This window comes from Atractosteus spatula, chromosome 27 (assembly GCF_055471065.1).
Source record: "Atractosteus spatula isolate fAtrSpa1 chromosome 27, fAtrSpa1.hap1, whole genome shotgun sequence".
NCBI classification, from domain to species: Eukaryota; Metazoa; Chordata; class Actinopteri; order Semionotiformes; family Lepisosteidae; genus Atractosteus; species Atractosteus spatula.
Window position 1 is genome coordinate 11,436,038 of NC_142732.1, and position 13,993 is coordinate 11,450,030.

A 13,993-nucleotide genomic window follows, 5' to 3' on the forward strand; every position below is an offset into this window, starting at 1 on the left:
AACTCAAGGGAGCTCTCTTATCTGCCCTCTGCTCCTTTTCTAGCTAGTCTTCTTCTTAATGAGACGGTGTGAGAACAAGGGCTCCGATCAAGACTAGCGCGCTGGCTGGCCTCTCCAGTCCCCGAGTGATGCAAAGACCGGTTTGTTTCCTGAAGCATGGCTGCGTGTCTGGGTAGCTTGTTCCAGAACCCAATATAGCCTTCTGTTTAAAGATGTGCCTCCTGGTATGAATCCTCAGTGAACTTCATTTCTAGTTCTGTCGTCTGCTCAGTATTTCACTGGTGAGCCTGAAGTACACTGGGCTGAGTCTGTCAGTGACTTCCAGGAGGTGTGTGTATGGGGAGGGGTTGGACTGCTCTGGACCACTCCTGGACTCTAAACTCCACAACTATTTGCTCAACTTCCAGCAATTTTCTTTTTATTTTTAAGTGGAACAGATGTCAGCTACAGAACATTCAGCTTTTCCATTTCTGATGGTTGTTGAGAGTTGTGCATCCTGTGGTCTTTAGCGGTCAGCCTCGTCTATCTTGTCTTCTCTGCGATGTCGGAGGGGGGGCTCTAGTGGGCTCCCCAGGGACAAGCGCTTCATGCTGGTCTCTCCGAGAGAGAGAGAGAGAGAGATCCATTTCTAATTTCCCACGCACGAGAAGCCCTGGGGCCCTTCCTCTGCCTCAGTGCACTTCTAGTTTCTGTCGTTTAATTGGGGATTTCCAGAAAGGCTGGAGCGCTTACGGTCTGCAGCCGGCCTGCAGAGAGGAGACTGCTGGGACAGGAAGGCAATAATTCGAGTATCTAAGGCCTCCCAGCGCTGTTGCCAAAATTGGAAAGCTTCTGCTTCGGAAGATTCAGAATTTTCCCTTCAAAATTATAAAAAAACCTAAACCAGACGTAGACTTTTTTTTCTTTTAGGTACTCTTTCTGCTTGAGGGAGCCCACTGTGAGTGTTGCGGCGTGCTGTGGGGAGGCTGGTGTGCAGCACAGGGTTTCTGGCCCTCGTGTGGACGCAGGAGGTCTTTCTCCTGTACTGCTTGTCAGTCCCCTGTCTCTGGCTTGAAGACTCCGTCTCTCCCTTCCAGCTCTCATGTGTTCTGTTCTCTTCTTGGGCATTCTTTTCACTAGTCTTTTATTGCATTTATATACAGTTTCTTCATTCCGTATGAAATGGCTTTTCATTCCATAGAACCACAGATCGCTGTGTGTACAGGAGGGCGATCTGCTTCAGTCACATGGGTGATGCACAGCAGGTGAGCAGGAGAAACTGTCAACAGTTGAATGAAGGGGGAACTGGAGGGAGGCCAGACTGTACAGCCCAGAGTGGCATTCGGGCACGATATTGGACTTCACAGTCCTATTGTTATGAGCAAGTTTCAGGAGCTCAGTTTAACATCTCTTCCAAAGGATGGCTTTTCCTACAGCACAGTGTCCCCTCAGCATACTGGGTTTTGAAATTCTGGCCCAGAGGGGAGAGCCCCACCTACTGATCAACCAGTGCCACGTGCTGAGGGGTGTCCCTCCCAGGATGTTGGGGTTCCCTAACCAGGTCCTGTGAATCTGCTGGGATCAGGCTGGAAGCTGGTAGCGGTGTGGTCAATTTTCCCAGCCTCCCTCTGGCTGCTGTGGTTCTGTTCCCAGGGAGGAGACGGGGGGGGCTGTGGAAAACATTACTCACATTCCTGCAGGCCGGCTCTGTGCTGATATTGGCCCAGAGAGCAGGGGGCTGTCTGACTGCAGCCCAGCCCCTCCCCTCCCCCCCCCTCCTTCCCACTGTGGAGCTGGGTGGGGCTGGGCTCTTCAGCAGCTGTTCCTGTGGAAAAAATAGGGTCTAAGAACTATCGCTGCTTTTTTTAATCATATGCATGCCCAACGAGCATTGTTAGCATTCCCCTACACCCAACCGGCATGGTCTGACATTACCTTGAGTGATTCTCGGTGTGTGGGTGTCTTTGATACCCCTGAGCCACCTGACCTCTCACCTCGCACTGGGGCCCAGGGGATGGGGCTCTCCCCAGGCGATGTCTGCCTGCTCTGCTCTGTTTGAGTCTGCACGTGCCAAAGGGATTGGCTGTCCTAGGATTACTCTTCTCTTCCTGATTTGGATGTCTTTTATCAATATTTGGGATTCTGCTGCTAAGTTTCTAGTACTGATTGACAAATTCTGCCCATTTTCCTTTTTTTTTAACATGGGAAGAGTCTGCTCTGTGCCTTTAGAAGTAAGAAAACATACAGCATTTTCAGTCATTTTTTTGAAAGCAGCAATTATTGTGATATTGTTTCCTGATATATTGTTTTGTTGACCGATAGCCCGGGTAAGCACCTGTCCTCACACCCATGGTGCCTGATCACACAGTAACCACTGTCCTCTTCCCCAGAGAGCATTTGAAAGCCAAGTGCTTGTCTTTGTGTGCAGATTTGCTGTAATTAAAAAGAGAGAATGCAGGATTTTTAAGGAGTGTAAAACCTTAGCCGTATTGAAATCGCCCAAGTGTGTAATTCTAAAGTGTGACTGGGAGCAACGCTTAGACTGTAGTTGAATGGTTTCTATTTCAAAGCTTTGAAAAAAATTACTCTTTCAATATATTTCAAGAGCAAGGATTCTGTTTACCTAATTTCCATATTTGTTAGTTGAAAGATATAACTTTTATTAATGGAATCTTAATGCCTTTTCACCTGCAGTGCCAATATGTCGCCAGCAGGGGGAGCTAGGTAGTGGTGACCTTGCTGTACGTGTACAGCAGGGGTCGGCAAACTATGGCCCGTGGGGCCAAATCCAGCCCCCGGAACTTTTGAGTGGCCTGCAGCTCACTACTGTTTGAATCTCGAGGGTTACTTTTTGCATCAGAGATTGAACATCTTCCGCCAGTGGCCTCTACCTGTTAGCTCTGCTGCTGTCTCTCAGCACTACCGGTCAATTGCAGAACAACACCTACTACTAATTTTACTTTTAGCCCATGAGACGTTGGCTTTCGCCTAGGTTACATACGCCTGTGCTACAACTGATTCCTACCGCAAATTCATTTGGGTGTTTGTTGCCTACTGCGATTGGCTCAGTCAGGCAAATGACGTCTCGTGTACGCTGTCTTGTTTGAAAGCAGGTCATGATTTCAAACGGTTCTAACAAGAGGCTAACTGCAAGTTATTCCTGCCATGTCGGGGGGGAAAAAAAGAAAGATTGATGCAGAGGGCTGAAAATTCAATGTCAAAAGAGTACTTTTGTGTCCCTTGGAAAGAAAAGGTAATGTGTTTTATCTGTCGGGAAACAATGGCCACGATTAAAGAATACAGCATTAAAAGGCGTTACGAGACAAAACATCAGGATACGTTTTCGGAAAACCCAGGGAAAAAATTAGAACAGTTGGAAAAAGTCGCTTCAGGGGCACAGCAAAACCTGTTCAAGAGAAAATTCGAAGAAAGTGTGGCTACTCGAGCTAGTTATCGAGTATCACAGCTTCTAGCAGCAGCTGGCAAACCCTTCATGGACGAAGAGTTTATTCCGCAGTGTGTGCAAGCGGTCGCAGAGGAGATGTGCCCGGAGAAACGCGGCCTATTCCACTTGCTGAGTTTATCGGTTAGATAGAGGATTTCACTCAGATGGCCCTTCGAGGTTAGTAAAAGTTTTTAGTGGCCCTTGCTCTAAAACGTTTGCCAACCCCTGGTGTACAGGTTTAAGGACAGGCGGAGCTAGATGAAAGTTTTGAGGCAAGAAATGAATTGTTTTTAACTCCAAAAGAGCAATTTGTATATCTGTATATAAGGCTTTGCAGATTGATTATATTGTTTTTAATATGTTATAAAACCTCAAAGATTTTAATGCAAATGAAATGGTGGTGACTTATTGAAAGCCGACACTGTCAGTAGGATCCAGCAGGCAGGGTGATATTCTTCCATGAAGCCAAAGGTGACTGATCGGTCTCAGGGTGCAGGGGCAGCAGGGTTTGTCTCGGGAGAGAGCTGCGACTAATCCAGTGTGGTCTCCAGCACTCGCTTCGCTTCCTCGGTCTGACATCTTTGGCTCTCTAAGAGTTGAGCTCCTTCCCAGATTAGTCTGCATGAGGCTCGGTCAAGGGCGATCTCGGGATCTCCCACAGCCTCGTCTTGCTGCTGCTGCTGCTGCTGCTGCTGCTGCTGCACTTCCTGCAGTTTGCGTTGGCTGCGTTTGAAACCGCTTCTTGTCCTCCTGTGGTGCAACTGCCTTGGCAGAGCTGGGAGGAGAGACTCTTTCTGGGAGCCCAGAGTCTGACAACCAGACAGCATGACCAGCCCAGCAGAGCTGAAGGCAGGTGATCACAGCTGCAGTGATGCGCGGGTGCTGGCGCTCCTGTGTGCGGTGAAGTTGCACTGATGAACGCTTGGTTTAAACATCCAGGGAACCATTTGTTGTGCGAAGTCAGGCTATGGACCATTAGTCTCCAAAGGAGTTTTAAAAGCTGGTTTGTTTGTGGGGCTGGAGAGGGCAGAGGCCTGACTTGCCCCTCCGAGGGTGTGAGCTGCTGCTGCTGCTCCTCCTCGCAGGGGCTTCTGAGCTGCAGCTGAGGCCTGGAGAGAGAGAAGGGAGAGGGAGTGGGAGGGGTGGCATTCATCACGATTGAATCGCATTGCTCTGACAGGAGTTTACTTCAAATGTGCCTCAGCTTGCAAAACTCATGGAAAAAGAGAGAGAGAGACTACTTGGCCCTGATCATATGATTTTCTTTTTCAATGCTGGTTGTTTTTAATAGTCACGGGCTGAGGACCAACTTTTTCCAGACCTTTCGTATTCCTCAGCCCTCTGTCTCTCCCCTCTCTCTCTCCTTCATTAGTCAGGCTTCCCGGGGCCAGGAGCTGCTCCTTTTGCTCCTTTCTTTCCTTCTTTTTTTCAAGGGAGCTTTTCATCCAGATGTTTGCACTTAGCGGGGACTCGTGGAGCGGCTGTTTGTGTTTCCTGCTTTTAGATGGAAGAAATGTCTTTGTCCACCTCTTGTGTTTGGAGAAGTGCATGAGGTTCTTGGCTGCACCCTGAACTCGGGCCTGGGAGAGGAGGGGAGGCGGACAGAGTTTCGTCCCTGGGTCGCTGTGACGGCTCCTGTGGGCCAAGCCCAGCCCTGACTGACAGGGACGGAGCTGTGGAGAGAGAGAGGGAGAGACGCCGCCGAGTGAAGGGAGGGAAACTCGAGCCCTCGCATACATGGTGATCTAAAAGCAAATACCGTGAGCAAGGCTGGTGCGCGGACGGTGCTTCTCTCCTCAGTAACCTCCACAGCGAAGCAGAACCTGACCCATAATGAAGTACAGAGCCATGGTAAGCCTTTCCAGCCTGGACAACACTGGCGAAGTGTCTGCATCTGGATTACTGGCAGCGTCGTGTAGCGTTCTGCAGCGGGAGACCGGGGGTCATTTTAGTGGGACAACCGGAGGAATCGCAGCTGTTGTGTAGAAGGAGGGGAAAGGAGTTTCTGTGCCTGGCGGGTGCAGGGCGCTGGCGTGAGGAACGGGGCAGGGTCTGTTCGTCTCTCCTGCAAACAGGCGAAGGCCTGGCAGTGGCGCTGTGTGTCAGCGGGGCCCTGGTGGGGTCCTGGGAGTCGGTCAGGATCTACAGGGGAAGCAGAGTCGGGGGTGGCTGGTGGCCGAGTGTGTCGGCTTCCCTCGCAGGACTCAGCTGTACAGATGTGGCTCGTGAGATGGAGCAGATAAGGAGTTTTTTCCCCTTATTTGGGATGTTAAAGAACATACAGACAGAGTTGTGTAGGGTGGGGCCATGCTGTTTAAGGACAATTTGCAAACAAGTGGAGGTCATTAAATTAGGTCACATGACTTGTTTCTAATAGCTAATCAGTCCCAAAATCGCCCAGGCATGTGGTTAGCTTCAGGAACCTATTCCTGAGAGTTAGGAGTTACCCATTAACTATTACAGTGGAATTCTCCAGTTAGTAATGTATTTTGCTGCTTGCACTGGCTTGGCTTACTGTACACATGGAATATGTTATAGTTATTATTTCTTTGCTTTAGTGAAGCACCTGCATCATGTACTGTCCCTGCATAATGCTTGCTTGTAAATTTTTCTATATTTTAGTTAGTTGCCCTGGACTCCTAAGCAAAAGCAATAACAGGTTTTTGCTCATAATAGCGGATGTGTTCTCAGCAATGCGAATACCTTGTTTTGAGGATTTTGCAGTATACACCTACAAGATCCTGAGCTTTTCTCAGGAACTCCAGGGGAAATTCAGAAGTGTGAGACTGAGTGTTCGAGTCACAAACGCACACAGGGTTTCGACTGAATGACCTGGTGGCTTAAACTACTGTCCATATGTGTGTGTGCTCTTACCTGGTGGCCCAGTAGGGGTCGCTCTCGCTTCTGGATCTAAGCAGTGTCTCAGGATGGTGACTAGGGAAAGGATACAGGAGGTGCCTCAGAGGAGATGCTGAACTCCTGAGTTCCTGACCTCTTGGTCATTAAAAACTGCATGGACCTGTTTTACAAGACTAGAGGGTGTTAAGACTTTAGGTAGTCTTGCTTACACTGGACTACCTGAAGTTTCCCTTTAATTCAGCGCAGCAGGTCTCATGCCTCCCCCTGATCTGTGCACTGGGGTTGCTGCTGTTTGTCACCCCTATGGGGTTGAAGTGGGTTCCCTTCTAAAGTGTTGTGGGATGCTTTGGGGTGCAAAGCACAATACAAGTCTAGGGATTTCTTCTCCTTCATTGTCTGAAATTGTATGAATAGTGTATGTATATACAGTAGCTCTTCACCAGCAAAAGTGTTCCCTATGAAGCCAGGCTGAGCCATATTGACCAAACCTGAACTGTGTGAATCACTGCTTGAGACCACAGTTCCCCAGGTGTCTTTGCACCAGTGACTGGGCAGCACTGGGCGTAGGTGGGCTTGGCTTGGCCAAAATGTGCTTGTGGACGTGCAGCGGTGTCAGTGAGAGACGTGCCATCTCTCCTACGGGTTCCACAGAGGGCAGCGTCTATAGTCTCCTCCTTTGCTTGCTGCTGCAGATGCTGATCGCTGACCAGTCAGCTGCTGTGCTTCTCTCCCCTTCAGGGTCACACTAGGGGTCCGAAACCTGTAGGGTCCTTTGGGTCTAGGCTGCATGTTTGTCATCTCTGGTGTTTGTGAATTGCCCAGTTTTCCCGAGGTATGGCCTAGAAATGAACCTTATACATGATCATCAGCATTAGGCCCTGTATAAATCTAATGCACACGTCTGATGCTCCATTCTATGCTTGCTGGATTATCCTGGCTTTGGGGCAACTCAGTAACTCTATTTACTGAGATCCACGTTCTGCTTAATCCTAACGGTCTCCTGATTTTGCTGTGCTGGCCAGGTAGAAGGAGCACTCTACTGTCTGTGGCTGCGAGCTCGTGAGTGTCTGTCCCTCCCTCTCCATGCAGCTCCAGCGGTGCGGTATTTTGGCACAGGGCGCTCAGAGTGACGTGTTAGTAAAGCTGACGTGCTTGGCGGCTCACTGAGCTCTTTGAACCCAGGTTTTGAGCTCCCCTGCAAACAGGAGGTTTTTAGTAGCCGAAAATGTTATATAGCGCCTGTGTCTGACCACACGTGCAAGTGTTGGTGAATGACGGTGTGAGTTGGTGTTGCCAAGGGCATATAGTGTTGTCTCACCCGTCCTGCCCCTGCCCTTCAGTTCCTGCAAGGACGTGACGAGCATGTTCTTACGCGTCGGGCACTGCCCTGGCAGTACTGATGACACACTGCTGGAAAAGTACAAGGTCTGTCTGAAGTTTGGTAGCAGGAAATCTGATGCCTTATAGAGCACAGAGCAGGGCAGGGTATGAGTCGCGGATGCAGGAAACATAAAGATTTCTGTCGGTACCCTGGCTCTGATTGTGTTGTGGTCTTTTAAGACCAGATACAGGTGCGAGGCTGAAACATGAGAACTACTAGTACAAACAAGAAGCTGCCCCATTTGTCAGATCAGGTGATGTCAGCTGCTTCCTGAAGTATCCCAGGGAATCGGACTCTTTGGCACGACAGAGACTGTTCCGGACACGCCAGTGTTTCCGTAAACACTGATGTTCTCTGTTGTCCAACCTGTTTAGCAGAGAGCCTTCAGGCAGCCTGCGAGACAGGGGGCCGATTAGCGGTTCTGTGAAAACGGCAGCGCCGTTGTAAAAATGTGTGAAAGGCTGGTGTTGGCTCAGGAGGCTCATCTCCGGGTGTCGACACTCTGAGCTGCACAAGCAGAGTGCGGAGCTGGTGCTGATCCCAGGGCTGGGGGTGGGGGATTAGCACATTTTTGAGATTTCATTGCATTTTTGGGAGTTTTTTTTTTGTTGCTTATGTCCCATTTGCAACGCTTCAAAAATATTTTGGCTCAGAGTTACAAAAGTCAGTCAGACACTTTGAAATCCACATCATGACTGGCCTGTGTTGTGTTGCCATTGCAGCTGGTTGGAGGTTTAATTCAGGTCAGAGAGAGAGACCGCCTGCACCGCGGTTTCCCCACACTGCTCCCCTTTCACAGTTTCACACTTCGGAGTCGAACCCGTGCCCTGGCTTTCTTGTTTCCCAAGCTCCCTTGTGCCCAGCGGCTGCAGGACATGTTGGCACTGCTGTGTGGCAGTCTGGGCTGAGGGGTGGTGTGCTGGCTGTAAGGGTGACCCCGAGAAACGAGACCCTCGGGAGCAGCTGAGGGGGGTCAGAATGGGGTCAGGGTGCCTGATTTCTCAGCTCTGGAGAGGAACTAGAAACTGAATCAGAGGAAGGGCTGAATCAGTGTGTCGGTGTCATGTTGAAGCATGAAGCACAATTCAACAAAACTGAATTTCAGCTCGGATTGTATGCTTTTTACTGTAATGCTTTATGAATTTTGCTTCAGAGGACGTCATGATATATTTTTCAAGTGTTTAGGAGAGTTTTCAGACTGTGGGTCTTCATATGGGTGGTAGAATATTAGAAAATGAACTGTTGGGGGAAAATACAGAGGTCTTAGGCAATGACATGGATCCAGCCCCTACATAAAAACCCTGTGTCGTGTCCTCGTTAAGCCACATCAGGAACAGAGCACACACCTGTGGGCTCCCTTGAAGGTTCAAGAAGACACTTTACCGGACAGAATGGAGGTGCTTTTTAGTTTTGGTAAATGACAGTGGAAGCGAGTCAAACCCAAATATTGGGTTTATTGAGCAGGACCCGAGCGCATCTCTTGCCAGATCTTGACCTTCTTATAAACTGACCATATGGAATAGTTTCCCAAGACCCCTTGCAGAGGCGGAGAGGCTGCAAACCCCGCCTGTGTGAGAAACCTGCTAGCGCTCAGGAGGATAACAAGCTTTGGCCCCATGGCTGTTTGACATGAAGTTTTGCTGATCTCGCCTGCCTGCGTTACTGTTCGGGTTTTGCCTGCTCTAGCATGAGTGCCGGCCCCATCCCTCTCCCAGCAGGTGGAGCGCCGCGTCCTCGCCGGCACGCAGCCTGCCATTGGCACAACGGCAGCGCATCTGTCCACTGTTGATCGTCTTACCCCCACCGCTTGTCCCTCTGCTGACCTCTCGGAGCCTCCACAACAATTCTGGTCTCCTGGAGGGCTCGTCCAGGAGCGACAGGAGCTGGGGGGGGGGGTTCCCTGTGAAGAGGGTCTTGGACCTCGGCCCATCTGTGGGAGAGAGCGCGGAGCCCGAGTGCTTGTCCGCGGTCGGCTCTGGAAAAAGTGACGTTGCGGTGTTGGCAGGGCTCCTGGCCGGCCCGAGAAGGGAACAAGGAAAACAAGCAGAGGAACCTCTCTGCATTGACTCATTTCTCCCGGCTGGGCGTGGCGCCCCCGATCCTGCTCCGATATCGCTGGCCTGCGGAGCGGCCTGGCCCGCGGCCACTGTTGTGTCCTCCCCGGCTGCAGAAGCCATTAGCCGCATGTGGGAAGGGGGGGTGTGCCGAGCCCTAATGGCCCCCCGGAGATGCCGGCCCCCCAGTCCACTGCTGGAGCAGCACCATTGTTCTCTCAGGAGGTGGGCTGCTGCGGGGAAGGAGCCGAGCTCGAGCGAGGTGTCGAAGCGCCGGGAGTGCGGAGGTCAAAGGTCGGGCACAGCCGCACCTTTCTGTCCAATCCACAGCAGTTCTGCAGCGTGTCCAGCACACTTCTTTCAGACAGTTGACTGGTTATTAATTGGTAGAAGTACATTTTGTCAGCAGATGCTTCATTAATAACTTGTAGTAGGTCTGTTTCTGTGTGGCTCCTTATCGCACTGTTGATAGTCATGACCCAGCGTCCTGGCCAAATTTCCCATTGGCCCTTACCAATCATGGCCTCCTAATAATCCCCATCTCTGAACTGGCTTCATCACTCTGCTCTCCTCCCCATTGCTAGCTGATGTGTGGTAAGATAAAATTGTATTGTCCCCTGAGTTTTTTAATGGATACCCAGCACTCATTTAAATAGAATGCATAAAAAAGAGAAGACAAACATTGCACATTATACTATTACAAAAAGTAAGTAAGAAAAACATTGTACATCATTCTATTGTACAGCATAACGCATAACATGTAACATTTATAACACTTCACAAAACATGTTGCACTCATGTGGGTTGTAAGAGTCAAAATTGAGTTTATCCTTGACATTTGCATTGACAGCTTTAATGGAGAGTGGAACACAGGAATGTTTGTATCTGTTTGACTTACATTTGGGAACCCTAAAATGTTTGCCAGAAGGAAGAAGTTGAGATTCAGAGTTGAGGATGTGGGAAGAATCTGATATAATTTTTCCTGCCTGTTTGATTAGGGCTTTTTCAAAGTGAGCGTTCTGGTGCACTATGCTGACAGCCCTTCTCTCAGAGTGCATCTTGGGCTTACAGCGGGCTCGGCGGCGCCCCCTGGTGCCGTGGAGTGAAAATGATCTGTGCCTGTGCTCTGGCTCAGAACCAGCCAGCATGGGTCCCGTTTCCACACGGATTTGTGGAGCAGCAGAAAGGATTTAGCAAGAACAAGCGCGTGTCCCTCTTGCTTTCCTCTGGCACGGCAGGTGGGGGGGGGGGGGGGCTGGGTGCTGTGTGCGAGAGGAGAGTGAGAAGAAAGAAAGTGAGATCACAAAAATCACACTCCAAGCGTTTTGCCGCAGTGCAAGGCTTCAGTCTCTCTCATTGGCAAAATGATGTAAGTAGGAAAATTATCTGCTTTCCCCTTTTCTTCTCTGTCACTAGATGCGTACCTTGAACTTGTGCTTTATCAGTCAAGTTAACCAGTTGTGATTTTTGTTGTGCAGGGAAAGGCCTTGAAGCCTGGCTGGGCACTGTGTGTCCTGAGGTGCCTGAGCTCAGCTCACCGAGCCCCACTGTAAACAGCTTTGTAAACAATGTTCAGCTTTTACAGCAGTGCTGTTCCTGAAGAAAGCTAGAAGTCGTTATTTCTTTTTTTTCTGTTCAGGACCCAGAGCACAGAGAAGTTTTGCGTGTTGCTGGTTGTAAAGTTTTGCCCCTCGGGCAGTGCAAGACAGCACCCCAATGCAGGCGCTCTGAGCAATACAGTAGGGCCTGTATACACTCAGCACTGTTAGAACTTGAATCAAGACTTTGTTTGCAGTACAGGACAACCCTAAGTGCCACCCGGGGGAAATGACCCTTGACTGACGCCAAGGGCACAACCTTTTACACCAGGAGGAGGGAGAAAATGTCTGACATGGTTTGTTAAAGTCCTGCAGGTGCCAAGCACCGACCTTTCTTTCTATTGTTCTGTCTTTTATGAAGAGCTCAGGAGCAGTCTGCTTACTGTTGATGAGTGTGAAGTTTGCCCACCTGTTATCTCTCTAGGCAAGTGAGCCCTGGGAGAAGGAGGAGAGGATTAGGACCGGTTGAGCACAGTGAGTGAGCTGATCGATTGCGTGTGGGGAGGGTGGTGTTCAGCTGGCAGTCACGTGACCGAGCCCGGTGTGTTTGCCCTGCTCCGACGGTCGCAGGTGCTGCTGTGTGCTCAGACACTCTCAACTCTCTCTCGCGTGTGTGCTGGGTGCGCCTACTCCTTCGAGGCCTAATTAACTGACAGTGGAGTGAGTGAGGAATCTGTCAGCTTAGTGAGGAAGGGGAAGGAACTGGCCCTCCCTGAAGACCAGTTATCACCCCTCTGCCACCCTGGAGCCGGACAGGCCGGGGGGGAAACAGGTGGCATGTTGACGCCAGCCAGCAGCACCCGCTTCAGGACTTCAGGAAGGCACAAGACTAACCGTTAAAAGGGACGTGACTTAAAGAAGGGCCAAACGTTTAATTTGTGAGGCATTTCGCAGCTTTTCAGTAATAAAAAAATACCATCAAAAAAAGCAATTGCACCATTTCCTGTGTTAAAACAGGCCATTGCTGCACACAGAAGGAGCTTCTTTACTAAGGAGCAGACGAGGGAGGGAGAGTTCCTGGTGCCCGAGAGGGACGGGCACAGCTGCAGCAGTCGCTCTCCCAGACGCTCAAGGGTTATGTCTCCAGCTGCTGAGCCAGCTTGTTTCTTCAATTATGAGTCTCTCTTATCCCTAGGGGGCGCTGTCTCCCCCCCTTTCCTGGGAGCCAGAGACTCCCGTGTCAATAACAACAACAGCAGCTCCAGCTGCTCTGTATAACCCAGGGCGTTCGATCCCTCCTCCAATTCCCCGCTCCTCGCTGAGCTGAGAGCCCCAGACTCCAGCTCGCTGCTGTGCGCAGGGAGACAGCGACACCCGTCCGGCATGGATCTTAGTGGGTTCCGTGATCTGATGCGCAAAACGCAAACTACCATCCTAGAAAATGGATTAATTGCAACTAGAAGCTTGGAAGACGATGAGGTCAGCTCTGGTTTTCCGGGGGCTGGTGGGGTAGGGCAGGGAGAGTTTTCCAGTGTCTTTTGCAGAGGTTTGCTGTGTTATGGACTGAGGGGGAAGTCTCTGCAGCCCTGGCACAGAGTACCTGTGCCCCTTGTCTGGGCGCTTGTCCTGCACAGTGTGGGGGGGCTAACAGATTTCTGCTGCGCGTCCACACAGGTTCTGAACAGGATGCTCTGACAATACAGGGATGTTTGTGAACTCTACACACTGTGCAATAAATAGCTGCCACATGCTTTTTTCTAGTTCCATACTTTTTTTAATATAGCAGACCTCCTTTTTTTGTTTTGTGATTTCACCACTACAGATGTATAGTTTTTTTTTTTAACCTCCTGCTGCTCTGTCCCTCGGTGCAGGCGGTGGGGAGTGACGGTGTGCGGGTCATGATGGAGAGCGCTCTGACCGCACGGGACCGCGTGGGAGTCCAGGACTTTGTCCTCCTGGAGAACTACACCAGCGAGGCGGCCTTCATCGAGAACCTGCGCAAGAGGTTCAAGGAGAACCTCATCTATGTAAGGCAACCTGCGTGTCAACACCAAGCACAAACTCGAGACGGCACAAACACAGCAGAAGGAATCTTGTGCCTAGCACACAAGCTCAACCCAAATGTTGATGCATACTATAAGTGTAAACGTCATAGAGCAAAATATCTGACTAGATTTCGAGTCACTGCTGTGCATGTCAATCATTCTGATCTAATTACCGGACTGTATCTTCACAGACGTACATCGGGTCGGTTCTGGTGTCGGTGAACCCGTACAAGGAGCTGGAGATCTACACCAAGCAGCACATGGAGAGATACCGAGGGGTCAACTTCTATGAAGTCTCGCCTCACATGTGAGTGTCCACCTCATTCCCCAGCTCTGGCGAGATAACAGAGGTGCAGCACTTGCACTGTGATGTCAGTCTAGCTGAAACATGGCATCGCAGATGGAGAACATTGTGCGTCTGTGGGAGTGCAAGCAGGGCGCTGCAGAGCAACTCGTAAAGGTTAATTCCACACTGAAAAGAAGAAATAACATTCCAGCTGTTGAACCTCTTTCAGGTGGCATTGTGAACATTGTTTCTTTTGCTACTCTTCAATGGGGGGGGATTAACCTGTACTTGTACCTGTTGTGCCCCTGGAGTTCAGCGGGCAGCAGTGCTGGGCTGGGACACCGTCTCGGGGGGGGGCGGGTAGCAGGAGGGACTTCTCGGGCACGGCAGGCAGAGGGCGAGAGAG

At 50.4% G+C, this 13,993-nt stretch overlaps 1 protein-coding gene across 5 annotated transcripts in view; it reads left to right on the plus strand.

The window, feature by feature from the left end:
- LOC148814438 (unconventional myosin-Ic-like) overlaps positions 1–13,993 on the plus strand; it is a 68,728-nt gene that overhangs the window by 29,920 nt on the left and 24,815 nt on the right. For 3 of the 5 annotated variants that reach the window (XM_088906705.1, XM_088906710.1, XM_088906707.1), the window contains 2 exons: positions 13,128–13,283; positions 13,493–13,608. In XM_088906705.1, the coding sequence (XP_088762831.1) occupies positions 13,128–13,283; positions 13,493–13,608 (272 nt within the window). Of the gene's footprint in view, positions 1–4,786; positions 5,276–11,773; positions 11,791–13,127; positions 13,284–13,492; positions 13,609–13,993 lie in introns of those variants that run through there. The other 2 variants (XM_088906706.1, XM_088906708.1) reach the window with 2 other exon arrangements.